This window comes from Cryptomeria japonica, chromosome 9 (assembly GCF_030272615.1).
Source record: "Cryptomeria japonica chromosome 9, Sugi_1.0, whole genome shotgun sequence".
NCBI classification, from domain to species: Eukaryota; Viridiplantae; Streptophyta; class Pinopsida; order Cupressales; family Cupressaceae; genus Cryptomeria; species Cryptomeria japonica.
In genome coordinates, this window is record NC_081413.1 from 328,879,105 (window position 1) to 328,906,319 (window position 27,215).

General features: G+C 37.0%; 1 protein-coding gene across 3 annotated transcripts in view; it reads right to left on the reverse strand.

Annotated features, from left to right (window-relative positions):
* Positions 1–23,302, reverse strand: part of LOC131029743 (uncharacterized) — a 145,335-nt gene extending 122,033 nt beyond the window's left edge. The window contains exon 1 of one of the 3 annotated variants that reach the window (XR_009102818.2): positions 23,108–23,301. Coding sequence is in view for 1 of the 3 variants with exons in the window: in XM_057960385.2 (XP_057816368.1) it covers positions 23,108–23,169 (62 nt within the window). In the remaining 2 variants the exon portion in view is untranslated. Of the gene's footprint in view, positions 1–23,107 lie in introns of all 3 variants that reach the window. The other 2 variants (XR_009102817.2, XM_057960385.2) reach the window with 2 other exon arrangements.
* Between the last annotated feature and the right edge of the window lie 3,913 nt (positions 23,303–27,215).

A 27,215-nucleotide genomic window follows, 5' to 3' on the forward strand; every position in this document is an offset into this window, starting at 1 on the left:
ATTAGAATAATATGATTCTATTGCGCCCATTAAATTATAACTGAGAGTCATATTCTTTCACTTCAGCTCCTAGACTTGCTAACCAACCAACCATTGTGAATACTTGACAATTGGCCACATCAAGGTGGCTAAATCTGCGAGTTTTGATTCCAACCATCTCATAGGAGGAAGAGGCCTATTCTCATCAAAGTGTGGCTGAGTGTACTCTCCATCATCCTCCAATTGGTCAGGTACACAGAAAAGCTTGGTTGTTCTAATCAAACTTACAGGTAATCTAGACTGTAGTCTTTTCCTGACATCAAATTCATCTGCAGCATTTGCCCAAAAGTCCTCGAGATCCACTCTATGTCTGTACTTCTCTCCATTCACTAATCCAATGTGATTGTGGGGGTCAAACTTAGCCCTCGAACGGTAGAAAATGAAGGGATACCACTGCATTTCCAGCCTTGCACTTTCAGCTGCCTGTGTCGATGAGCAAGATTCTTCCATTTTTCCAATGAAGAACAGAAAAGAAATGGCAGTCTTGTGTTTGGCTCTTTGGAAGCCCCCATATAATTCCAATTGCCTAAGAATTTCAAGCAATATCATTCGGTTGGTGGGATAAATCGAAAGTCGGTTAGGACATTCGGTAAATCCCTGGACTCTCACATATGTGAATCTCGGATACTGGATAAACCAAGATCCATACTTGCTTATCAAGTCCTTGGCTTCTTGAGTGAGCCTCTAATGAGTTCTCCACTGCATTATCCTAGTGATGTACATCAAAAATGCATCATTCACTCGTTTGAAATGGGACTTTTCATGAAGTTGCAGTTGCAGATAACAGTCATGAGCTTTGAACTCATTCTCGCCATTACCTACTACACCTTTGCAAATCAGTCTTGTGTATCTGTAGTTTCTCGCCTGTAGGTAAATTATGTAGGAGCTCATGTAAAAGAACCTTGTCCTTTCCAAATTTCTCAGTTGTTCATCTAGGTTGTCGCTGATTATCCGAGACCAATTGAACATTTTGACCCCTGAAGTGATCTTTTCAATAAAGTAATACATCCAAGTCTCAAAAGGCACACCCTGAGGGCTGCCCATTATTCTATTCAGCAGCAAAATAATGTCCCCATGATCCTCCTTGAAATCAGTGCGAAGCAACTTCTTTGGCACCTTTTTAAGGGTGGGCCTTGGCTTCTTTAGCCACAACTTATTGACAGTTGTCGCGCAAGGCTCAAGCTGGTCCTCATAAATTCTTTTGGTTTTCTTCTTGGTTTTGAATGAAGTCCGGTTGTAACTTGGGATCCCGAATGCTTCCTGGATGGCCAATTCTCCGAGATAAGCCAACACTCTCCCGTCCAGCGCAATGATCTGCCTTTCTTGGGCATTATAGTGCATAGCACATTCAACCATTAACTCAGCGCATTCGACAGCTGGTGGAAATCCAGCTGCCTGGACTATGCTATTCCTCATCATTCATCGAGCAATTGGTGTAGGTAAGAATCCATCATGTCCGTACATTCTTCTTTTAAAATCCTTGAAATCTACGTGACCAAGGTTGGTGTCTCCAACCTTTTTCCATTTGGAATTGATTTTGGATTCAAGCTGCAACCCTTTGCTGGCAAACTTCATCTGGACTTTTCTTGAGATTCCTCCCTAAGTGGTCATCAACCTGCAGGAAACATGAAAAATGAATATTATTTTCAAGTAAACTTCAAAGTTTTAACCTTGATTTTGAACCTTTTTGCCTTAGAATTTCACCTTCTGTCTGTCATAAGATTAAAAATTTGTGAAAAAATCAGACTGTAAAATGGAAGAAATCTGTCCAAAACTTGGCAAAATTCATGAAATAAATGTTTAGGACAAAAAAAGAACGAAAGAAACTAGTCAAAAACTTAGATTTTTTAACTTTTGAAATTTATACTTTCGACTAATTTTGGTGAAAATATGTCCTTTCCTTCTAAAAATTCTTGCTAAATTCCTTCCTTTACTCAGAAAAATCACTTTTATCTTCAAAAATCCTCCTTCAAAAATCTACCTTCCTTGACCTTGAGAGAGAGAGAGCTCTTCAATTTCCAAACTTGAGAAAGAATGAAGTGAAAATGACAAGTTAAAGTTGATATAAGGTTGAAGAATTCGACCATTTTGGCAACTTCATGTTTTTTACCTTGGATTCATCAAACCTAGTCTCTTTCTCATTTTCTCCAAAATGGCAACTTAATCCTCTCAAAAGACTTCAAAAGAAACTTTCCATTCTTGCTCTTGGCCCCACTTCACACTTAGCCAAAATATCTTTTCTTTATCCACATAGATGAATGTGTTGGCATAGAATCTCTTATAGATTCTTTGTGTTCAAAATTTCCTATGTTAGGCAAATTTTTGAAAATTTCTCTAAGTGTTGGATAAATTTCTTGTTTTTAACCTTCCAAACTTGGTTAAACTTCAAACCATGGGGAACTTTGCCATGTGTTAGGACATTTCATTTTTTGATCATGGCGGACTTGATGTGGTTTCATGCCATATTTGTTTCTATCCTTGTTGAACCTTGCATGTTTCATGTCAAACTTACCTCATGCTTGGTGGACTTTACCACTTGTCATGCCATCTTACTTCAAAGTGTCAAGGCGGACTTCAAGATTGTTTTGCCATTTTGACCAAGTGTTGGGCGGACTTCATGCCTTGTTAGACATTTCTATTTCAAACTTGGGCAGACTTCAGCATCCTTAAGCCATTGTCATTTTGCCAAGGCAGAGTTGATTAGGTGCTATGCCACATTTTAGCCTTGGCAAACTTGCTCTCTCTTAAGCCATCTCCCTTCATTTCTCCTTGGGCAGACTTGGCACCTCCATAAGCCATCCTTGGCGGACTTTATGCATTTCAAGCCACTTTGACCAAGTGCCAAGGCAGACTTGCACTTCATCATGCCAATTTCTACTAAGTATTGGGCAGAGTTCACCATGTCTTGGACATTTTCCTTACTTTGTCTTGGCGGACTTGACCCTTTGGCAAGCCATTTCTAACATATGGCATGGCAGACTTTGCCATTGCCCAAGACATTATCTTTTTCACCAAGGCGGGGTTTGTATTGGCTTGAGACATGGCCATCCCCATTTAGAAACTGTTCTCTGTGGCATAGACACTTAATGGATTTTCTTGCTCAACAGTTCACGTTTGTCTACAATGTCTGGATCAATACCATGTCTAGAGATTTTTCCTTTCTTTTCATACTTGGAGATACAAATTATTTATTTTGAAGACAAGAACCCTGGTGCCATGACCTGAGTGACCCAATCCTAGGTCAACTTTCAAAAAAGTTGAAAAAAGCAAAAAGCAAGCGAAAAAGTTGCTTCCCGAATTGGTGCCAAAATGCCAAAAAGCAAAAAAGCTGAATCCCACAAAAATAGGAAGGTGTCAAAATTGACCCAATTTTCATCCTTCGGGCCTTCTAAGCACTTTGATGGTGTCCAAACACTGTTCTGATCATGATTTCCCTTATTGACCTTGATGACCTCTTGAAAACTCTAACTCCAAACTCTCAAAGATTGGTGGCTAAGAACCCTAAAAAAGCAGAAACCGGGGATCCCCATTTGCAATGGGGCGATGTGTGAAAAAATGTCACAACATCTGGCGACTCCACTTGAGGAATGTTCCTAAACATTCCTAAGGTAAAACCCTTTTCAAACTCGGAATATTAAATTAATTCTAACTAACTTACCTGCTAGCTAAAAAGGGTACTCAAAAAGGAAGAGGAATCCTAAACTGATCTTTCATCCTTCAATTATAAGTGTGCACAAATGCGTTTATTTTTGTCTCATAAGAACAATATGACTCTTCGGTTCCATCATGGCAAGCTGTGTAGTTTGTCTTAACTCCAGAAGCACCTTGGATAGAGCCTCACCAGCGAGCATCCATAGCCCTGGCGAGGTTATTGCTATAATCTCATGGAGATTCCTCTACTTCCGACGATTTATTATTTTTCTTTTTGAGTTTACACCTATAAAGATTTCTGCAAACCCAAAGCCAAGTGTTCTAATGCTACATTTCATTTCTTTCTCTTTTTTTCTCATTTTGATATTCTTTTTCTCATTTTTTTATACTCTGGCTTGTAAGCAACGAAGCTCACCTGGGTTTGAGCATTATAGTGGCACTGAAGTATGACTTTTGATGATTTGCTTTTGTTTAGCCATGACTTCACCTAAGAGACCACAATGACTCAAAGAATTTTAAGTGTGCAAGATATAATAATCACAAGATTCAGTGTCAAGATAAATAGATGATTCCCTTTCTAGTCAAGTACTAATCTTAACTTTAAGATACTATAGAAACAATTAATCTAGGACTCGAAGATTCTCCACATATATTTATCAAAGGAATATCCTAGACATAACTTAGTAAGGTACACCAAAGTGTGTGTGGAAGCAACATCACCTTTGTCACAAATGGGAATCTCCTTTATTCAAAACTAGCAAAACACTAAAGCAAATGAAAGCAAACTAAACTAACAAAACGAAAGCAAATGAAAGCAAACTAAACTAACAAAACGAAAGCAAATAAAGCAAGCAAAGCTCAGAAAGAAACTATTCTAACTATGTACGAGCAAGTCCTATCAAGGAACTTAAGGCTTAAAATAATGTTTCAGAAATTGCCTATTAACGGGTAATGGGACGTCTTCTCCTATCAAAGTTTTTAACTTAAAAGCATTTTCTCCAAGTAACTCCGAAATTTGTTATGGCCCTTTCCACAAGTTATCAAACTTGTCATGATCTCCCTTTCGTTCATGGGCTTTATCCCAATACAAGACCAAATCAGAAATTTTTAAGGTCTTAATCTTAGCTCGTCGATCGAACCATCTTTTGATAACCCCTCGATGTTTTGCAAAGTTTTCGAGAGCTTGATCTCTCTTGTCCTCGAATAGTAGCAAGTGTGACAAACTTATCTGAACTCTCTCTTCTAGGTCTAGGTATTCTTGCATGATTTTTAGTGTTGGAATCCTCAGTTGGATCGGAAAAACAGGGTCCTGCCCATAGACTAAGTGATATGGGGAAGTCCCTAAAGATTTCTTGGTTTGTCTGTCCAAAGAGAAAACTTGAGTTGAGTATGCCAATCTTTCGGGTTTTTATCCAAGAGTTTCTTAATTACACTAAGCAAGTTCTTATTTGTAGATTCTGCCAAGCCATTAGTGTGAGGAAAATAGTTCGACAAGAATTTCAATGTAATCCCATGATCAAATGCCCAGTTTGAAAACTTCAAAGAAGTAAATGCGAGACCATTGTCACAAACCAAAGCGTTAGGGCAACCAAACCTGGTGATGATATTTTCTTCTAAGAACTTGATGACGACTTCAGTTGTGGAAAATTTCAAAGCCTGGGCCTCAGAACATCTGGTTCAATAATCAATGGCAGTTAAGATGTACCTATACTGGGCAAAAGAGGGTGAGTTTATCATACCAATAAAGTTGAGTCCCAACATTACAAATGGTCTTACTTATGTAATCAGTTGAAGTGGCATGGCAGTATCCTTTTCACAAACAACAGCTACCTAGCAAGTGTGGCAAGTTTTGACATGCACATGGGTCTTTGAAAATAGTGGGCCAGTAATATCCTGCCCTTAAGATATGGTGAGTTGTTGCCAAATTTCCTCCATGACTTATTTCGAATTTGGAATGGAAGTGTTCCATGATCTGCTTAGCTTCGTCCTTTCCAACACATCTCAAATATACCCCTTCATGATTCTTTCTGTATAGTATTGATCCTTGGAGCATGTATCTTTGACTTTTGATTCTGAAAGCTCCTTTTCGTGTAGCATTCGTATGCAGAGGACATTTATGGTTCAGTAGGTAGAACATAATGTCATAATACCATTCACCTGAGGAAATATCAGTCAATGTGTAAGTCTATTGTATCAATCCTGGTCCTTCAATGGCAATTGTTTGAGTTAGAGCTTGTTCATGAACTAGCTTCATTGGTTGTATTTCGATGTCGTACTCTTAGAGAGTGGTGACCCACTTGCCTCTTATCTTCCCTAGTTCATTGTGCATCAGGAGTGTTTTTACTACCGCATCGGGAACTATGGCGTTTACTTTACTTCTCAAAATGTAATGCTTAAATTTTTTGACAACTTTTACCAAAGCATACACTTTTTTCTCAACATTTGAGTACCTCATTTCTGCATCTTTCAAAGGTGCACTCATGAAGACTATTGGATGCTCATCTCTTTCTTCTATTCTTTGGGTAAGAATCATTGCACATGTGTGTTCTGAAGCAAAAGAATACAAGTAGAATGGTTTAGAGTAATCAAGACTGACGAGCACAGGAACATCTGCAATTGCTTGTTTGATCTCCTCGAATACCTTCCTTGTCGGTGGTGTCCATTCTATCTTAGCATCCTTTTTCATCGTATCGCTCATTAGCTTCACTATCTCAACGAATCCTGTTATGAATTTTCTCACAAAATTTATCTTGGCAAAAAATGATTTGAGCTCCTTTTGACTTGTCGGAAAACCGATCTTTAAAATAGCCTCAACGTGATCTGGGTCAATTGAAATTCCCCTTTCTAATATTACGTGGCCAAGGAGTTTCCCTTCAGTGACGCCAAATATGCACTTTTTTGGGTTTAATGATATTCCATATCTTTTGCATCTTTGAAATACTTTTCTCAAGTCCTCGACGTGGTCTTCTATTTTCTTTGAAAGCACCGTGAGATCATCCATGTATATGACAATACATTTCCCAACCAAGTCTTGAAACTCTATGTCCATGGCCCTTTGAAAAGTGGCTCCTGCATTGATTAGGCCAAAAGGTATTCTTCTATAAGCAAATGTTCCCCACTTGGTTGTGAAAGTCATCTTCAGTCTATCCTCTTGTTCTAGCATCACCTAATTGTATCCTAAATAACCATCCAAAAAAGAGATCATCTTGGATCCGTGGACAATTTGTAGTACCTCATCTAATGATGGCAGTGGATAGTTATCCTTCTCTGAAGCTCGGTTGAGATTTCGAAAATCGACACATAGGCTTATCTCGCCATTTTTCTTTCTTATTGGCACTAGATTGGCGACCTGTTGTGACATAATTCACACATCGCCCCATCGCAGATGGAGACCCCCTATTTTTGCTTTTTAAGGTTTTGTCTTAGCTCTGCATTTTCATAAACCTTCAATTTTAGAGAAATAAGAGTTAGAGTTTTGAGGTCATTCCAAGCCAGATTGAGAATTTATGCTTAGATTTGAATTTGAATGATATCAAAGTGCTCAAAAGGTCTGAAGGACAAGAATCGCAATTGCTTTGGGTCATTTCTGACAACCTACTATTTTTAGAATTTTTTGCTTTTTCTGCCTTTTTGAAAGTGACATCTGGGTTTTGTTCTTTGAGCTATTTCATTACTACCCATTTTGTCGAAATTTGAAAATCTCGCCTCTAGATATAAAAAGCAAGGCTTTGAAATTTTTGCTTTTTTCCGAGATTAGGGTTTTGTTCTTTAGGTCGTTTTGATCCTACCCATGTCTTCAGAGTCGAAAATTTCTGCTTCTAAGTGTAAAAAGCAAGGGTTTGATTTTTCTGAGATTAGGGTTTCAATCCTCATGCCAAATTATTCCTACCCATGTTTTCAGATTTTGAAAATTATGTCTTAAGGGAAAAAAGCAGAATGCATACCCTAATTAGGATTTTGTTCCAGAAGATCAGCCATTTTATCAGTACCCATGTCCTCAGATTTCAAAAATAAGGTCTCAAAGTGTAAAAAGCAAAATGGAAATCCAGATTAGGGTTTTTGTTCAGATGAACCAGCAAGGTATGAACATGGCATGAACACTGTTGACCAAGTCAAAAGAAAGGCAAGTGAAATGGCACATTGAAAATTTTGCCTAAGTTAAAGAAGTAAAAATGGCAGGCAAATTCAACAAGGCTCAAGGTTAAGAAAGAGGAATGGCAGGTGATCAGTCAAATCGTCCAAGGATGTCAAGCATGGAAGATGTTTTAGCAGAATCAATGTCTGCCAAGGCATAGGAGAATTGTCCAAGCAAAATTGTCCGACAAATGTTAAACACCTACCGACGGTTAACTAATCCATGGCAAGAGTTACTCAAACTCCTGCCTAGGGTTAAGCTTATTCATACACAAAATGTCTGACAATTTTCTAAGTGCACCTCATGTCCAAACTAAATTGTCTGACAGATGGCAAACTCCTACCAAGGGTCAATTAACTCATGGCGAAAGTTAGCAAACTCCTATGTATGGTCAAGCTTGGATCAAAGAAGAGATGGCAAAGTGTCAAGTTCACCTTGGCTAAGTATACTCCAAATCCGCCAAACAAAGATGGAAGGAGGTCTCCAAAGCCCGCCTTGTTCTAGACTCATCCAAGTCCGCCTCAGGAAGTGTGGAAAGAAAAATTCAAAGTACGCCTAGGCAAGTTTGACCATAGCAAAAGGAATATGAACAAAGTTCGCTAAAACTTGAAGAAGAATGTCTAAAGCAATAAAGGGCCCACTTAGACAAAATTGAAGATGACATGGCAATAAAAGATGACATGGCATTCCAAAAGGATTGAAGATGGCAAAGATGATGACTTGGCAACTAAAGCAATAAAACATGTGACATGTCTTCCTCAAATTCGAACTTCTAGAAGGAGATTTAAAACAAATAAAACTTTCTATAATCTAATGGAAGCTTCTAAGGAGAAATTCGAACTTCTTAGAGGATAGTATAAAGCATTAAACTTTCTAATTATTGGCAATCATCTTCCAAACTCTCTTCTAGAAGAAAGCAAGGATGAAGTTCGAATTTCTTAAGAGGGAGGATAAAACAATAAAACTTTCTAATTTTTGAGAATCTTCCAAGCAAGGCAAAGAGTTTGAATTTCCTAAAGATAGGATAAAACAATAAAGCTTCTAGAAGCAACCCAAGAAGCTATAAAGACAAGGTTTTACCATCACTTCTCTTTGCCAAATTCAAGAAGCATAAGTCTATCTCCAAAATCGTTGAGTGATCAGGGTAAGCAGCTCAAAAACATAAAAGATTATCAGATTCACGCCAAAATCTGATCATATTATCAGATTAGTCTTCCAGAAGTAAAGCAAATTCAAGAGTTTGAAGTTAAGAAGTTCGAATTTTTCCTAAAAATCACTTAGGAAGCAGCTCCAAAGTCTGATTAGATTTTCAAAAGGATTGGCCATATAAAGCAAATCTAAGGGTTTGGAGGAGACAGTCATGAGGTTCAACAAGTCCGCCATTTACAGAAGACTGCAGGTTTGCTGATAATATTCTGATTCCATCATTGATCATTCTTGAATCCGCCTTGGGAGAGAGAGAGAATCCAAATCTGTGCATAGTCTTCTTAATAATCATTCAAGCCTGCACTTCACCTATCCAGAAGACTATTAAAACCGCCCTTGATAAGAAAGCAAAACAAATTTGGAGGAAGATACATATCCAAGACTCGTCCAAGATCATCTTCGACAGACTTTCGATGCTCTTCCAAGTAAAAGGCGAACTTTTGTGTAAACCTGCCCTGCCAAGAAGAAAGTAATCTAAATTCCCATATCCAAGGATTTGGAAGCCAAACGAAATTGTCCAACTGCTGCAATCATGATCAAACCTCTAAACCTGCCTTAGAAGAGAAAGGTTGTTCAAATTTGATGCACATGAGATGATCTTTCAAGTATGATACAAACCTGTCTAAAGCCTATAAAATTCGCCATGGAGATGAGAAATAGAGCATTCCAAGGGTTTGGAAATCAAGCAAAATTGTTTAAACTGTTATCCAAAGCAGCAATCAAAGAAAGTTAGAAGATTGGAGGTTCGCTGGACACAAAAGAATACACATGTTTGCCATAAAGAAAAGTATGAACAAACTTAAGATTGTGTCCAAGCACAAAACTTGTCCAAGGATGTGGAATGTCCGCCCATGTTCAAGGAAGAAAATTCTCAAAATTTGCTAACAAAAGTGTTTAAACTTCCTCCAATTCCGCCTTGGCAAGGATTTTGTCCAAAGAAACCAAGCACAAAATTTGTCCAATAAATTGAGAACTTCGCCTTGTCGAGAGGAAGACATTCAAGCATGAAAACTTTTCCATAAAAATTTCACATAACCTCACCTAAGTTCACCTAAGGATGGAAAATCAAATATAACACAAGAAGAATGCCAAATGAGCAAAGATCAAATGATCTGATCTTGTTCCTAAATCTGCTCATGACAAAAGACATATTACTGTCCAAAAGTTCTTCCAAGACAATCCAAGACATGAATTGGTAAGACAAACAAGATTCAAGTCCGCCTAAGGGAGAAGAAAGTCAAATAAATTGACAGATGATTGTCCAATTGACATGAAATATGCCAAGATATAGGGTGTGCAAATTGAAATAAATTCCTTCCAAAATCATAAACCCAAAGGCATAAAGAAATTGTCCAAACCCTTGCAAGTCAATCATACACTGACACATTGATTCATCCAGGCATAAATGGAATATGTGAAGATACCTAGCCAGAAACTTAAAATTGAGAACAAATTTGCCATGACAGAAAGACAAAATTTTGATCATAATTCACATGAAGTCCAGACCAACAAGTTGGAAAATAATTCTATTTTCCAAATTATTTTCAACACAAAAAAAATTTTGTTAAAGTTCAAAATTTTTAGAAAGTTCTAGAAGATTCCTAGATAAAATCGAATTTTTGAGAGAAGAAATAAAACTTTCCATTTTGGAAAGATTAAAATGAAAACAATAAAAAAATATTTAAAAATTAAAAAAAACAATAAAACAAATCAAAAACTTCTAAATTTGAGAACCCTAAACTCTATATATTTTCAACCAATTCACTTTCACAATATATTATTCAGGTTGAAAATTTTGGAGAGCATTGAAAATAAGTTTTCTCTCAAATTTCATAAATTTTGGATTTTTGAAGAAGAATTGTCCAGAAGAACATTCTTCTAAGTGTCAAGGGTCTAGAAATTAAGCACTTTTTTCTGATTCTAAGGCAGATTTTCAGAATCAGAGGTAAATTTCAGTCAGAAAGAGGATTCAAAAACTCAATTTGACTGAATTTCCTCATCTTTTTGTCTTATTTTTCATTAATTTCTTGATCAAACCTTTCAAAGACTTAGCCTTATAACAGGCTGAAAGTAAAATTTTAGAAAAGAATTTAAAATCAGAATTAAATTCTGAAAATAACGTGGAGTTTTCATGTGTTTTTACAAGTAGCAATGAAGTTCGCCAGCAAGGGAGCGCAGTTGAAGTCCAAGTGGAAGAACATCACTAACACAGATCTCGAGCAAATTGATATGGAAGAATTTAAGAAAAGAATGTATGGACGTGATGGACATATTCCTACACCTATTGCTCGCAGGATGATGCATAACGGAATTGTCCAGGCAGTTGGATTCCCACCAGCCAAAGAGTGTGTTGAGCTGATTGTCGAATGTGCCTTACACTATAAAGCACAATCAAGAGAAATCATTGCACCAGATGGGAGAGTCTTAGCAAATCTTTCAGAATTGTCCATCCAGGAGACATTTGGTATACCAAAGCAAAGTAAAACCACCTATAAGACTAAGGAGTAGGCCCGGAGAGTCTATGATAGTCAGTTTGAACTTTGTGCTGCGAATGTAAACAAGTCTTGGCTTGAGAAGAAAAGACCTCAAGGAAAGGTGCCGAAGTATTTATTGCGTCCATTCTTCAAGGAAGAGTATGGTGATATCATCCTATTGTTGAATAAAATAATGGGCAGCTCTAAGGGTCAGCTATTTGAAACAAGGATGTATGGATGATATCACCTCAGGAACCAAGTTATTCAACTGGTCTCGCATAATCAGTGATAACCTTCATGAACAGTTGATGAACTTGGAAAAGACAAAGACATTCCACATGAGTTCTTACATAATTTATCTGTTGGCTGCAACTTACAGATATTCAGGACTGATTTGCAAAGGCATAGTAGGAAGTGGTGAGAATGAACTCCGATCATATAATTGTTATCCTCAACTGCAGCTCAAGGAGAAAAGTTTCTGAGCCCATGACGCATTCCTGATGTACATAACCAGGACACTACAAGGAGGCACTCATAACCGACTTTCTCATGAATCCAAAAGTTTGATCAGCCGATATGGATCCTGGTTTATCCAGTTTCTGAAGTTCACCTATATCAGAATCCAAGGTTTCACCGGCCGTCCTTATCGATTGCCAATCTACCCAACCAATAGGATGGTCTTGTTGGAAGTTCTCAGACAATTGGAAACATGTCAGGGTTTCAAAAGAGTAAGGCAGGAGGCAACCATATCTTTTCCATTGTTCATTGGAAATATGGAGGAATCTTGTTCAACTGTGCAAACAGCTGAGGGTGCCAGGCTTGAAATGTAATGGTATCCTTTCACCTTCTACCAATCCAGAACCAATTATGATCCTCATTATAACATCAGATCAGTGAAGGAGGAAAGATTCAAACATAAAGTAGAAAAAGGAGATTTTTGGGCAAATGTTGTTGATGAGTACAAGATCAAGAAAAGGTTACATTCCAGGCTATCTGTAAATTTCATTAGAGAAACTCAACCTTTTCTCGTACCAGATCAGTTAGAAGATAATGGAGAGCATACTCAACTTGGTTTTGATGAGCATGCACCTCTTCCTCCTATCAAGTGGTCAGAACCAGATCATGCAGACCTAACCACCCTAATGCAGCCAATCATGAAATATACTAGGTGGTGGATTAATCCGCAGTGTCACAGGCTGAAGCAAAAGAATATAACTTTGACATATAATCTGATGGGAGTAGCAGAAGGATATTCTTCGAATGAAAAAGCAACACAAAATGTTAGACCAAGAGAGAATGCTAAAAGGAAGGGGAAGGCAATTGAGAATGAAGAACCTGTTCAGAAAAGGCAAAGGATAGAACCATCTCATTCCACCACATCAAGGAATGAGAAATACATATTAAATATTGATGAACCATTGGTTGAAATAGAAATTCCTTCTTTAGTTTATGAGGAAAATGCGGAATTAGTCCATCAAGAAGATGAACAGCCACCATCACCTATTGGCACAGAAATCCTAGAATCAAAGCATGACACAAATATTGAAGAGGAAGAGTTCCAAGAAGGGATGATTTCTGCTCTCCGGGGGATTGCGCGTGACATAGAAACAAAGGATGACCAAGAAGTAGAAGGCATTGAGCAACCCAATGTTCCTGAATGGCTGAAAGAAAGATTGAAGATGTACACACCAGTAGTAGAAGAACAAGAAGAGGATGACATGGCAGACTTCTTGGCCAGATTAGAGCAATCTGCTGTGAAGAAGCCAGCCAAAAGATATTCTACCATCCAAAGAGATGAGACAGGCAACCGCACAGTGCAAATAGTTGTGCCTAAGGTGAACAAAGCAAAGGGAGACATTGCTCCTCGTGAGGTTGAGATCACCACTTTTAACTTAGGCTCAATCAAAAAGACCCTAGCAAAAGATGACTTAGATAATTCAGTGGCTTCCATAAAGGCAAAATTGGATGAGGAGACAAAAAAGAAGAATGAGCATAAGAGAGAAGTAGAGCGCCTGAAAGAGTATATTCGGCAGTTAACTACTAAGCCACTTGATCAAGCCAATCCAAAAGCTCTCTTACTTTTGGATTCACGGCAAGTAGTCAAAAGTTCTGAGGAAGAAGCAATGACAGTCAGAGAAACCAGGGATTGGATGGAAAGTACAAAAGAAGAGGTAGCCAAGTTCATGGAAGAAATATCATCAGCATATGAGCAAACTTCTTCTTTGCTTACTAGGATTGATAACATGGCAGAAATGTGGGCTGACTTCCAAGATGTGCAAGAAAGAATCATTTCGTGCCTTAGAGAACTCAAAGGAATCTCATCCCAAGAGTTGGTTAATCAGAAGATAATTGAAGCAGGGGTTGCTTATGATTTTCACAGTTGGCTCTGGACATTGGTTGCACGAAATGAGGTCTTGGAAAAGGTGAAGATTGATGCTGATAAAATAGAAGAACAGATAAGGCCCATTCAAGACAAGATTTTCCTTATAGTTGCGGAAATACTTGAGAAAGAAACCATCTGAGAAAGGGATGTGCAGTTGGAGAATCTGAAGACCAAAACACAGGACATCTTCTTTGCTATCACAGGACCAGTCTTGAAGAGCAACCTGGCTAAGGCATCGAACCTCCTTTCCATTAGAGATGCCTTTCAGAAGCAACAACTAGACTGGGAATTCACCTTTGCTCTATATGCAGATGACTTAGAAGGATCGAAATTCAAGGTCAACCTATTGCCACATGTCACAATGGAGGAAGTGGACTGAATTGTGTCCAAGTTCAATGAATATCAAAAGAAAGGGATACAATCCTAAAAAATAGCATCTTGCGCCACTTGTCTCTTTTGTAATTGATCTTTGATACTATTTTGGGAAACTCTATCTAGGGTTAGGTTGTTTAGATCTCAGCCGTTGATCTTAGATCGATCTCGGTCGTTTATTTTTCTTTCAAAACTCTATATAAACCCTCATTCTCTCATTTCATTGTGTTGTGGAGAAATTTATGAAATTGTTGCACAGATTTGAGTAATAAAATATTCATTATCAATATTGTTTGAAATCTTTTTATTGCTAAATGGTTGCATGGTTACATACTCCCTTCAACAATTAGAATAGATTTGCTTAAGTAATTTGTTTTCAAGTTGTTAAATGAGTGATAGGTCTGATAGTATTGATTGGTGAAATCTTGCTCATACTTTTGTTGGATGGATGATTTCCTTTCAATGTGCAAAGTTAGTCTGAGTTGTTTTTAATATGGATGTTTAGCTTCTACTTGGAATAATATTGTTCAATTGTTGGTATTCTTCCTAAGTGTGAAAACCTTAAGCATACCTTAGAAGATTGCACCCGCTTTGCGTAGTTGTCTGAGTGTGGCGAAACAGAGCGTCGTTACCGATTTCACCCAGTCATTACCGTCTCTTGAATTCATAGGAGCAGTTAGAAGTAGCATACGATCCCTAAACCCTCATCTTTTTTTTTAGTCCTAAACCAGAAAATCCAAAAATATTAAGCATAGATTGTTAAATCTGCCTAGGCACAACTTGTGAATGATTTGAGTTCGCACGTAAGTCCCCCTTGAGATTTTCAGCACACACTACCCAAGAAGCTCTTCCACTAAAGTCGCTCGTTGGCGCATATAGACCTTGGAGTCACTTTGTGGTCTTTCTTGCAATCTTGGCACAAGTAGTGATTTTGTTCAAGAGAGGACAGAGTATCCTTGTGGTATTTTATTCTAAGTGTTTGGTAGATGATAAAACATACACCAAAACGACCCACGTCAAATGTCTTACTAGGAAGATGATTCTTGCGGATAACAGCTTCTTGACTTCTTGATAAATTAATGGTTCTAGCAAGGGATTGACAAGTCTTTGCCTTTGTCTGAAAGGCTTGCTTTCTGGTTTAAGTGGAATTGTATGCGTAATGAGAGAAGTATCATAAGCGTTTAAATCAACATATCCCCATGCTATAACGTTTGGGAATTCTCTCATGTTTCTAAGGATCCCTTCCCTTTCTTCGTAGGTGCATACCTTCCCTGTGAAAACATTCTTTACGTGCTCATCTATTCCTAAATTTATGGTGTCACACTCACTTCCTTCACAACTTTGGTGTCTTGAAGCACTTACTTTGTCTAGATCAAAAATTCTTTCAAGTTGCACCTTGGGGATGGAATTTGACTTCAAGTTCATTATCCCTTCAATATCAAATTCCACTTCTTTGGTTTCCTCTTCATCGATGATTTGGGCAGCAAAGACATTAGAGTTCGTCAACTCAAGTATGTGTCTGTCATCATCAAAAACTTGAAAATTTGTGATATTATCAGGGACTGAAGGTACTAATATCAATTCAACTATAAATTTCTTCACGTCGTCCATAGCAAGTGGTTCCAATGAACCAGTGGCTTGTGCTAATGAATTTGCTACCTGATTCTTTGATCGGTTTACTGATTCAATATTGAAACCATCAAAACTTTCAATGAGGTCCCATACCCTGTTACGGTAGCGACTCAGTCTCTTATCATGACAAACATAGCAATGCTTCAAAACTCAATCATCCACAATAGTAACTCAAATGCGAGATCTATAAATTAGAACACAAGAACACACGATTAGGTGGAAACCCTTGCGAGAGAAAACCACGGCAAAATATTGCTTTTGTATTAGAACTTCTTACAATCTTCATAGACACCAACCCACAAGAGACACCAATCCCCTTTAGATGATTCGTAGGCACCAATCCATTGGAGGCACTAATCCCCATAACTGATCACTAACTCAGTAAGAGACACCCATCTCTTTGAATATGAGGCACCAACCTCCAAAAGAATAAAGTAATCTTCTTCTTGAATTAGATCTAATTCACCTTTACAAATTGGCCCAATACTTGACCAAAATCTGCCTTAACATATGCTTGTATATCTCATAAAATCTGCTCCAAAAAGTCTTCACAAAATCTGCATATATTCGTCAATTGGTTCTGCACATAACCCTGCAATGATTGTTCTTAAATTCTTCTCATAGATCTGCAATAACTTCGCCTTAAACTCTGCTCATAGATCTGCAATAACTTGCCCTTTCTGCTCATAGATCTGCAATAACTTGCCCTTTCTTTTCTACTCGTAGATCTGCAACAAATTTACTCTACACAGGAATAATATTCAATGAATGCTTGACGAAATGAACCCGAAATGATCTTCTTCTTATGCATGCAAATTGCACCCCTTTACCAACCATTACAACCCCTCATGCTGGTCAGCCAAGGCAGCACATATATTTTTATTTAGATTTTTTTGCTTGACCAAAGTGGGTGCCCAAACCAAGGGGGTCAGCCACACCAAAAAAAAATTATTTTGCAAAATTAAAACATTGAGAGAGGGGGATTCCAAAGGCTAAAGGTCGGCCCTGTTGGATCTCAAATCAACAGATTGGATAGGTTCTAAGGAAATGCCAACTCCTATGATCAAACCCTCCAATTGACTTGGCCAACTTATAGAATGAACCTATGTGGTTACTAACTCCCTCACTTCAAGCTCTGCAAGACCTAGGCGGGTATACCTATTCACTAGTGGCTTGCGATGACTAATGTTTTTTATAGCAGATTGTTTATCTTAATCTAACTTCCTCCTATCTTAGAATGGCATAGGTTCCTAGGATGGGTGGCTTTTAGATGAGTTCAAGATTGTTGTTGTGGAAGCTATTCGATCTTTGTACTTGAAATTTATAAGTATGTATACTATTGCTAACTAGTTTTATGTGTCCTACTCAACTAGTCCTATTGCTTTAATGTAAAAGTAATTAATATGGTAAAGGTTGTGATTTGTGAATGACCAGTGTCTTTCCTGTTATTTGGGCTACAGAGTCTTATATTTCTCTAGGACTTAATGTATGATTTGTGAGACAGTTTTTAAACCTACCCCCTTTGGTAAATCTGTCAGTTACTGTTTCTTATGAGATCTGCTAAATGTTTATATCATAAACCGCTTGAATGAATTTAACCTTAACCTTAAAGGACCATCCAAGGAAGAACTACAAGGAACAATTACAATTCGCAAGTAGATCCTATTAATCCAAGTTTATAACATAGAAACATAAACTTCACTATAAGAATACGAATAACCTTATCTCCTTTAAATAATATCACAAACAACTGCCTACAGAAAATGAAATAACTCACAGCACATATGCGAAGGAAAACAACTGATTGTATTAAAAGGTTCAAAATAGAGTCTCTCCTATATTTTTCTCTCACCCTACCTGTCATATCTACATTTTTTAACCACTTATATATGTGGTTGAATGGGCACCATACCCCTTTTCGGGTGAAAATTCACCATTTTACATTAAAATTAACAAAACCCTTTGAAATTAATATGCAAACTAGTTAGTCAATAACCTTGCTTTAAGCTATCTTTCGGGTTTTTGTTTGGTCGGCAGCCTTAAACTTTAGATACGAATCTGAAAATATTTGTGGTGGTAGGAAACATCCACTTCTAAAATGGGTCTTCATCAGATTTGATATTTGCATACATTTTCATTCCAAGTCGACATCTTCTTTCATGCAGGTCGAAATAACAGGTTTTTCAGCCTTCTTACGGTCTTCTGTATGGTCTACAGCCAAAAACACATTGTACAGATCTAATATTTTTACTGGAGCTTGGAAACTTGATTTTCTGAAATGGGTATTTCTTATATTTTCATGTTTCATTCATTTAATTCTCTGTTAATATCATCTTTTCTACAGGTCAAAAATACTAGTCTTTCATGGGGTCCATTGGAATTAATTTATTCATATCCTTCTTTACTCTAGTTGTTCAAATCATTAATCATCCATTGTGTGTCATTTCCATGAAGTGACCACCATTTTTAATAGTAGGGTGCTTGAAATTATTTGGAAATTTGAAGCCCCAACAGGCCCTTAGCAAAAATTTATTTATTTTATTTTGATTCAAATTCCTCCAAACATGGGGTGACCAAACTCAACAAAACCCTTTTAAAATTGATGTCGATTCGCCACTTTGGGATTATACAACAATGATCATGCAAATGTTTGGTGGGGGAGTTTTCTTTGGCGATGTAACCATTGTAGCATAAAGTATACCAGCTCATACTATCAAGTGAGTGATCACCTTTGCTTCATCCATGGACGTGGAATAAAATTTTGTAAGGGGTTAGATGGCGAAGGGCTGCCAAAAGCTCTATTTATGGAATATATTAGAGAACAAAAGGAAACCGACAGGAGAAGCAACAAACCAAAGACTGGTCATCCTCTTGCCAAGGAAAAGCTCAAAGAGGCCTTCTAGCAATAGTGGCTCCACAAGACCGGGTGGTCCACATCCTTTAATGCCAATGCCACCACCTTCTAAACCAAAGAATGGTTACATGAGAGGCCCATTGGATACTGCCTTCAAAAATGAAATCAGAGAGGTTGCAAATCAAAGCATTGCTCGTTGCATTTATGGTAATGGGCTTCCTTTCAACATTGTTATATCACCTTATTTTCGGGACATGGTGGCATCAATATTATGATATATGAGCATTGCTAGCTAGTGTAATGTCCCCTACTAGGAAGCTGCCAATTCTTGTAACTTAATAACAGTTCTGATCTAATCTGATCGATGGTCATGTCATTGGATGCTTTTTATTCCTCTCCTTTATATCTCTCAATGTGAGGGAGAGGTCACACCTCTTCATTATGGATGCCCTTTGGCAAGAGACACACCATTTCACCATTAGCATCCTTTGAAAGAGTGCAACTCTTCTTTATTTATGTCCTTTGAAAGGGACACAACCTTTAAGTCAAATCTGCACTTCTGATTCCCAAATCATCCCCTCTCAAATGAGATACTTGTTGGTGTACGTTTTGTCATTCACCGAAAATTAGAATAAAATGTCAAGGACACTCTACCCTCTCTTGAACAAAATCACTACGTATGCCAAGATTACAAGAAAGACCACACGGCAACTCCAAGGTTTCTATGTGTGAACGGGCAACTTTATGTTGGATAGCTTCCTTGGTTATGTATGCTGAAATACAAGGGGGACTTACACTTGGCTTGTTCAATTCACAATGAAGGTCTAGACAATGAAGCTCTATCGTTTGGGTATTGGATCATGGACTTCAAGAAAATTGAAAAGGAGATAAGGGTTTAGGAGTTCTAATCTATTCCTAAGAATTCAAGAGACGGTATTGACTTGATGAAACCAATAACCACACTTTGCTTCGCCACGCTGGGACAACTACACAAAGTGGGTGCAATCTTCAAGGGATGTGCTTATGATTTTCATGTCATGAATAACTACCATCAAATCGAACAATTTTTATCCAAACAGAAGTTAAGCATCTGCACAGTAAGCTCAGACTAACTTTACACAATGAACAAAAATCATTTATTCATCAAAAGTATGAGCGGAAGATTCACCATAAATCAATACTTATCAAATCTTACATTCATCTACATACATGAAATAAAATCTAAACTATGATGAGGGATAAGAACCATGCAAACTCCAAAATAAGACAAGTAATCACCATCAATTTAAACAATGCATTGCTTATTACTTTGGCAGTCGTAAACAACAGTTTACTTATCTCAACATGTTTTGCAAAATGCTCCCATGTTTTACAAATGAAGGGCGAGCTCAAATTATAGGCTCTTCAATTACAATTCAATGGCCAGGATTGATTTTGAATCAATGGTCGAGATTACAAAATAAAACCCTAATTAGGGTTGGTTACAACTAACTATCCATCAACCAATGAGAAAATTACATTTGTGGACACTTGTCCTTCTGCTAAATATAAACCAACAATAAAATAGAAAGTTGTTGCATTGTGGCGTGTGCCTTCTAAAAGCCTTTGTGGATAAGTCGGGTTCATTGAACCTAGACATGTTAACTTGGAACAATCTAATTGGTTGGAAGATGACGAGGCACCACCTCAGTGTGTTGGGTTTTGAAATTTTCTTCCAAGTGTTGGAAAAATATAAATAATATTCTAAGTGTTGAGTTTATTTTTCCAACTTCAAACTTGATTAATCCTTCGTCAATGGTGGATTTCAAATGTTTCATGCCATGTTTGTCGAATTTACCCATTACTCTAGCCATTCTTCTTTCTTCTTGGCGAACTTGGTCATCCTCATGCCAATTTTACCTAGGCAGACTTCATGGTTTTCAAGCCATTTGTCATTTGTTCAACTTCTTGCCAAGAGCAGAGTTTACCTTTCTCAAGTCATTTGCCAACTTGGCATGGCGGAGTTTAAGATTGTCAAGCCATTTTGTGGTGGACTTGAGCATTGTTTGGTCATTGTGCAAGGCGGACTTCACCCTTGACTTGCATCTAACCTTGGCAGACTTTGACAGTGTGCTGGCCATCTTTCTTTCTAGCTGGGCGAACTTTGTAATTGTCAAGTCATTGTGCATATGCTAGGGTGGAGTTTGTCATTGCTTGGCCATGTTAATCTTTGCCTTGGCAAACTTTGCAGCTTGGCCATTTCATGGCAAAGTTCACCTTTGTTTAGCCACTTCATGGTGGACTTAGCACTTGGCTTGCCATGTTATTTGTTTTAGCCATCTTGCATTGGCAATTTTAATGTCTTAATGCCACTTTTCACTAGCTGGGCGGACTTTGTATTATTTATGCCATATTTGTGCTACGTCAGACTTTAGCAATGTCATGCCAAGGCATGGCAGACTTTGCACATCCCTTGCCATCTCCCCTTGATTTCTTCTTGGCAAACTTCAACCCTTGCAAGCCAAGCTTGGGCGGAGTTTGCACTCTTCATGTCATTCTTGGGCGGAGTTTAGCCTTGGCACATCGTTCTTGGGCGGAGTTTGCACTTACCATGCCATGTTTGAGCGGACTTTGCACTTGGCTTGCCATGCTCAGTCATGGTGAACTTCATTTTTGGCCAGACACTTTGAATTTCCTCCATTGCCATCTCCATTTGAACTTATCCTTGGCATAGACACTTAATAGATTTTCCTGCTCAACAATCCATGTTTATCTGGAACATCTGGATCAACATTTTGTCTAGAGATTTCAACCTGCTTTTTGTACTTGGAGACACAAATTTTCGATTCTGAGGATAGGAATGTTGTTGCCATGACCTAAGGTACCCAATCCTAGGTCAACTTTCAAAAAAGTTGAAAAAAACAAAAAGCAAAAAAGCAGGAGAAAAAGCTGCTTCTCGGATTGGTCCCAAAGTGTCAAAAAACAAAAAAACAAAAAAAAAAGCAAAAAAGCAGAATCCCACAAAAATAGGAAGGTGTCAAAATTAGCCCTAAGCAATTGCGTTTTTCGTCCTTCGGGCCTTCTAAGCACTTTGATGATGTCTAGACATTGATCCGAGCATGATTTCCTTGACTAGCCTCAACGAATACCTAAAAACTCTAACTCCTCATTGCAAAAAAACTGGTGAGTAGCAATTGCGACACCAAGACAAAACCCTAAAAAGCAAAAACAGAGGGTCCCCATTTGCAATGGGGAGATATGTGAAAAAGGTCACAACAATACTCTTCTCCCTTTTATATCTCATGTTTGAGGGAGGCACAACTTTTCATTCCATGTCTTTTGACCATTCATTAACTTATTTAAATTTTAATTATATTCTCTTATATTAAAATTTTAATTTTATTTTTATTCTTGTGAATTTATTATTATTATTTGCCACTAAATTCTATTTCAAAGTGGGGACATTACAGTTATACCATTAGGTTATGTACACCTTAAATGAGGTCTATGTATCTTGTGTATGGATCCGACAAGTGTTTGTGAGCCTAAATGTATTAATGGGAATACAAATGAATATAATTTGCATATGGAGTTATATTTCTATCCAATATGGACCTGTGCCAATAATCCTTTATCATAGCAAAGCTTTAAAAACTCCCTAGATTCTGTCGTTTGTTGCTGCAAAGAGTGCGTGGAAATAATGGTGACATCTCATTGTGAGATTGCAATTTTGTTCGACGTAAAGGATCATTTTTCGAAAACAAGTGGGATCCAGCCGTTTTTTTATGAGTAAAGGGCATATTCTAACTTCAGATTTGCATTTGTTGCGGAGCAACGTGGAGTGCATACACAAAGAATTGGACTCATGTGCTGCTTTTGGCGCGCTCCTGTAAGATATTCAGGGTTTTTAAAAGAAATCATATTTCAAGTGTAGCAGCTTCAACACAAGGATGCTGGCATATAATAAAAGCAAAGGTTCTTTTTTTAGGGTAACACCAAACAAAAATGCCAGTTGAGCATACAAGAGTCCGCAAGAACATGTCACCATTCAATCTTGTTCAAATTATGTCTAAACGTGGTGTACCTTGGAATCAAACATATTAAACAAAGAATTCAGAGGAAATAATCATTCTACCTAAAAATCCAGAACTAAAATAATGTTAATAGTAACAGGAATAATTTAGAACACAGGTTTAACAGTCGGAAATGGGGACTCTGCATTTATGGGCATCTTCAAAATGAACACTACGCCTGCCCCTTCTTTGCAGCCTGATATATATAGAGCCCCTTTCCATCGACTCTAAAAACTAAAACAATATTTACAAAAGAAATGGGCTCTTGCAACAGAATACTGTTGCCACAATACGAGCCTCTGTACCTACCTGTCCCAATTAATCTCTGCTTGAGGAGAATAAGGTTGAGAGGGTACAGCCGCGCCATCCATCACAATAACCAGGGCGGAGCCGTGAGCAGAGTTCTATGCGTTCCTGCTCAAAATCAAAACGGGCATCAATTTTTTGTGAAAACCTGTTCCATACTGGGCTTTATTGCAAGTGTAGACGAAGATTCTAAACAAATACGCAAATGCTTTTATACTTTACCATTCCTTCTCAACCCCATATTGACATTTTTATTTAAGGTGCATTTTTTAAGGGGGGAAAGAAATCATTTTTATTTTTGTTCAAAAATTGTGCTTTTTGGATGTGCAATTGCCATCAATTTGTTTTGATTTTTTAAGAAAGTTCTATGATATGATTGTAATAGGTGTAAATTATATTTGTATATTTTTTTAAGGGTTCATTTTGATTAGGTTGTTTTTAATTAATGATTAGTATATAAATTATGTCTTTTAATTTAAAAGTGGGTAAATAATTTGAAATTAACTTAATTTCATCTCAATACATTAATAAAGATCATTTATGATTCTTAATTAATTTATTTATTATTTAAGGGTTAAATTTGCAAATGCATTCATGTATGCAAAAATAATTCCAATTTAGTCAATTCAAATTTAAATATTAGACTCAAACCAACTCCCTCTGTGCAGTCATTACATGACAACTTGAGCATAGAATTTATTAACTTGTGTATTAAGTTGTTGTATCTAAAGACAAATCCTATTTCATTTCAAATCCTTCAAAGAGCATATAAGGGAAATCAAAATACATATATAGAGCATCAATGTTACATCATCAACTTGCATTAGCATCCTAGGCATCATTATATTTTTACTTATTATCTTTGATCATTTTCACTTAACCATTAAACTTTTAGCAAGGGTTTGACCAAAGGAAAATAATCATATCATATGAATCTCCTAAATAGTTTATATTTGCACCACCCCTTTTCAAATATAATTCACAAGTATCATAGAATAATCATATCATTTCAAGCTCCTAAATAGTATATAATTACACCACTCCTTTTCAAATGCAAGTCAAGGCAAGAAGGTTCCTGTAAGCGTCTAAAAATGGTCAACGCTTGTGATGCCATACTTTAACATGTTTGTGTTACCTTGTTTTAGTTTTTTGTATTTTACTAACACTTCCTCTATATTGCACATTTGATCTTTATCATTTGTCAACATCGTGTCATTCTTATGATTTCTCTTCCTATTCGATCCTATTTAATCATTTCAATTTGGGTCTTATCGATGTCAATCTCAATTGTCATTTCATGATCATGGTTAGCTATCAATTTCATATAATCGTCATTTTTAATCCTACTCAATTCCAATCAATTCTCAATGTCATGTCACCAACCATTATCAATCAATTATCATTTATCAATCATCAATCGATTTTCCATCAATCATTTATCTTCGTCAATTGTCCTTGTCATTTCAATCACTAAGATCAATCTTGATCATTGATTTCAATAAATTTTAGTTAATTTGTCGATCATTATATCAATCAATCAATTCAATCATTAAATCCTTATCCTGATCATGTTAAATATTTCACAACATCATCTTGATTTGTGTCTCTCTCTTAGGGTTTAATAATTCTTTAATTATTAATCCTTTACTAATATTTCTCTTAGGATAAATGAATGTATTCACTTACCCTATGTCTTGTGTCATAATTAAATACTTCATTTAATTGGCTAATTAGTCTTTTATGAATTAATTAATAAATGAGAATTTATTAATTAATGTCATCTAATTCCTATATCCTAATTCCTATTTTCCACCTCATTTTCTAATTTGTTAAATTCAATTTTCACATAATCAAGTCCTCTTCTAGTTTTGATTAAGTAAAAACAAGTATTTGAAAGGTACCCGAACCTTTTACAAGCCAGGAGAACAAAAAAGCTTTAAAAAGTGCCTGATCACTTCAAAAAGTCAAAATGAACCCACCGGAAGGGCACAGCTTAAAACATCATTACATAAAACTCGGAACAGACAGCAAAAGGAAAGCAAAAGACAGCAAAGAGACAGAACCAAGGATAGCAACTGGAACTAAATACTATTCAGGATCTCCTCAGCGTGAACAACCATTTGTTTCATGTTGTTCGCTGAGGTCTTCATATCCTCCAGCTCACGACCTTCGATGTCGACCTTATTCTTTGTGTTGGCTCTGGTCCTCCTTTCAAGTCCTCTTCTAGTTGCTCCTATTTTTGTGCTTCCTTTGTCATAAGTTGGAAGCATGATTCTCTCAATTTGTCATAAGTGTTAAAATAGCAACATGTCATAACTCTTGACATAGCAACTTGTCCTCACACCTTGCATGGTAAATTTGTCATAGTCATAACATAGAAGGTGTCATAAGCCTTCTCTTTTCAAATCAATTTTCCATTTTCGAATCAAATTACTTTTCTCATCCTCTTTCATACTAATTTCATGATTTCTTCAATCTGTCTATATAAATTGGTCTCTTTCATCAATCTTTTGGAAATAAAACCACATTTTCAAGTATCCTCGCGTTGTCAAAATGAATCTCGCTTCATTCTTTGCACTTGTCGGTGGGATCCACACAAGCCCAATTTAGAGGAGAAAGAAAGCCAATGAAGAGACATGGAGGAGATGCTTTGACGTCTTATGGTTTGCATTTATTTTTTAGCATCTTGTCTTCATACCTTTATTGTGTGTATTAGGAGTTATTTTCATAAGCTTTTAGGTTTGTGGTTGCCTAATTGTATGCTTTGATGCCTTTTCCTAAATTCCTAGTTACATTTCAAGCTCCTAAATAGTATATAATTACACCACTCCTTTTCAAATGCAAGTCAAGGCAAGAAGGTTCCAAACATCAATTTCTATTTGGATTACTTATGCATGCAAGATTTAGATTCATAAGTAAGATTGAATATATGTGTGAAAGTGAATGAAGTGACAACCAAAAAAATAGTAATACATAGTCATTCATTTGATTACTCTCAAGGCTCTAACAAATTGGTGTATCAATTGGTGATGTTTGTTACAAAAAATCTTCATCATGTTGGACATTGTTGCTGCTAGGATATGTTGTTGTCATTGATGTCAACATATTTTTGCTTCGGTGATTGCAGATTGGTTTATTGGGATCATGGTTTGGTGTATAGAGTATTTCTAGTGATACATTGCATTCTTCTGTATTGGCTTTGGTGATCCAGAAAGCCTAATTGATCATATCATATGATTCGGTTTTGCAATTTGTTTATCTGATTAGTGCTTTGCAAAGTTCAGTATTTCCTCCAATATATTCCAGTGTGATCAGCTCAAGATCTGGGATTCTGGGAGATTGTTTGGGATGGTCTTATGTATCTACTTTTCAGATGGTTTGTGATTTGGTGCTCCGCAAGTTATCTCTTCTTCGTAGCAGTTGTTGTTGAACATTGTGTAATCTTAAGGTTCAGATGTTGATCGATGAAGATTTGATAAGTGGTGTTGGTACAATTGTTACCGATGATTCTAACGTGCTTGTTGGTTTTTCTTAATTGTGTCCTATTTGTTTTGATGATTCACATTGATCGTTGTGCGAGTTCTTGGTGATTTTGTTGAACCAGTGATATTCTTCGTGTTATTCGATTTTCTTGGTGGTGTAGCGTGTTGCGGTTGATCTTGGTGTGATTACCGATGGAGTTGAGCATTTTGGAATTTGGTTTGGGACCATGTTATGTCATGTATATCATTATATTGGTCCAGTGGTTGATCTTTGTATTATGTGATGTAATTTTGTAATTGTGAGTTGAGGGTTTAGCCGACCTTGTTGTCAAGGTTGATGAATTGTATAAATAGGTGACATTGTCATGTAATTTAGATATAGAGGTTGTGCCTGCATTATCAGAGAGTGGTGTATGTGCGAACAATTCATTCATCCTTCAACATTGTGATTGAGCAGAGATTGGTGTTGCAGAGCAGACAATGTGCTTAACCGGAACTGTCATCGGGCATTTGGAGATGCTATTATTTCAATTCATTCCTTCTGGATTGTAGTCTGAATCTTGTTGTAAGTCAGTGAGACTTCTCTGAGGGTTGTAGCCTTCCGGGTCATTATCTTTTGAACAGTGAGC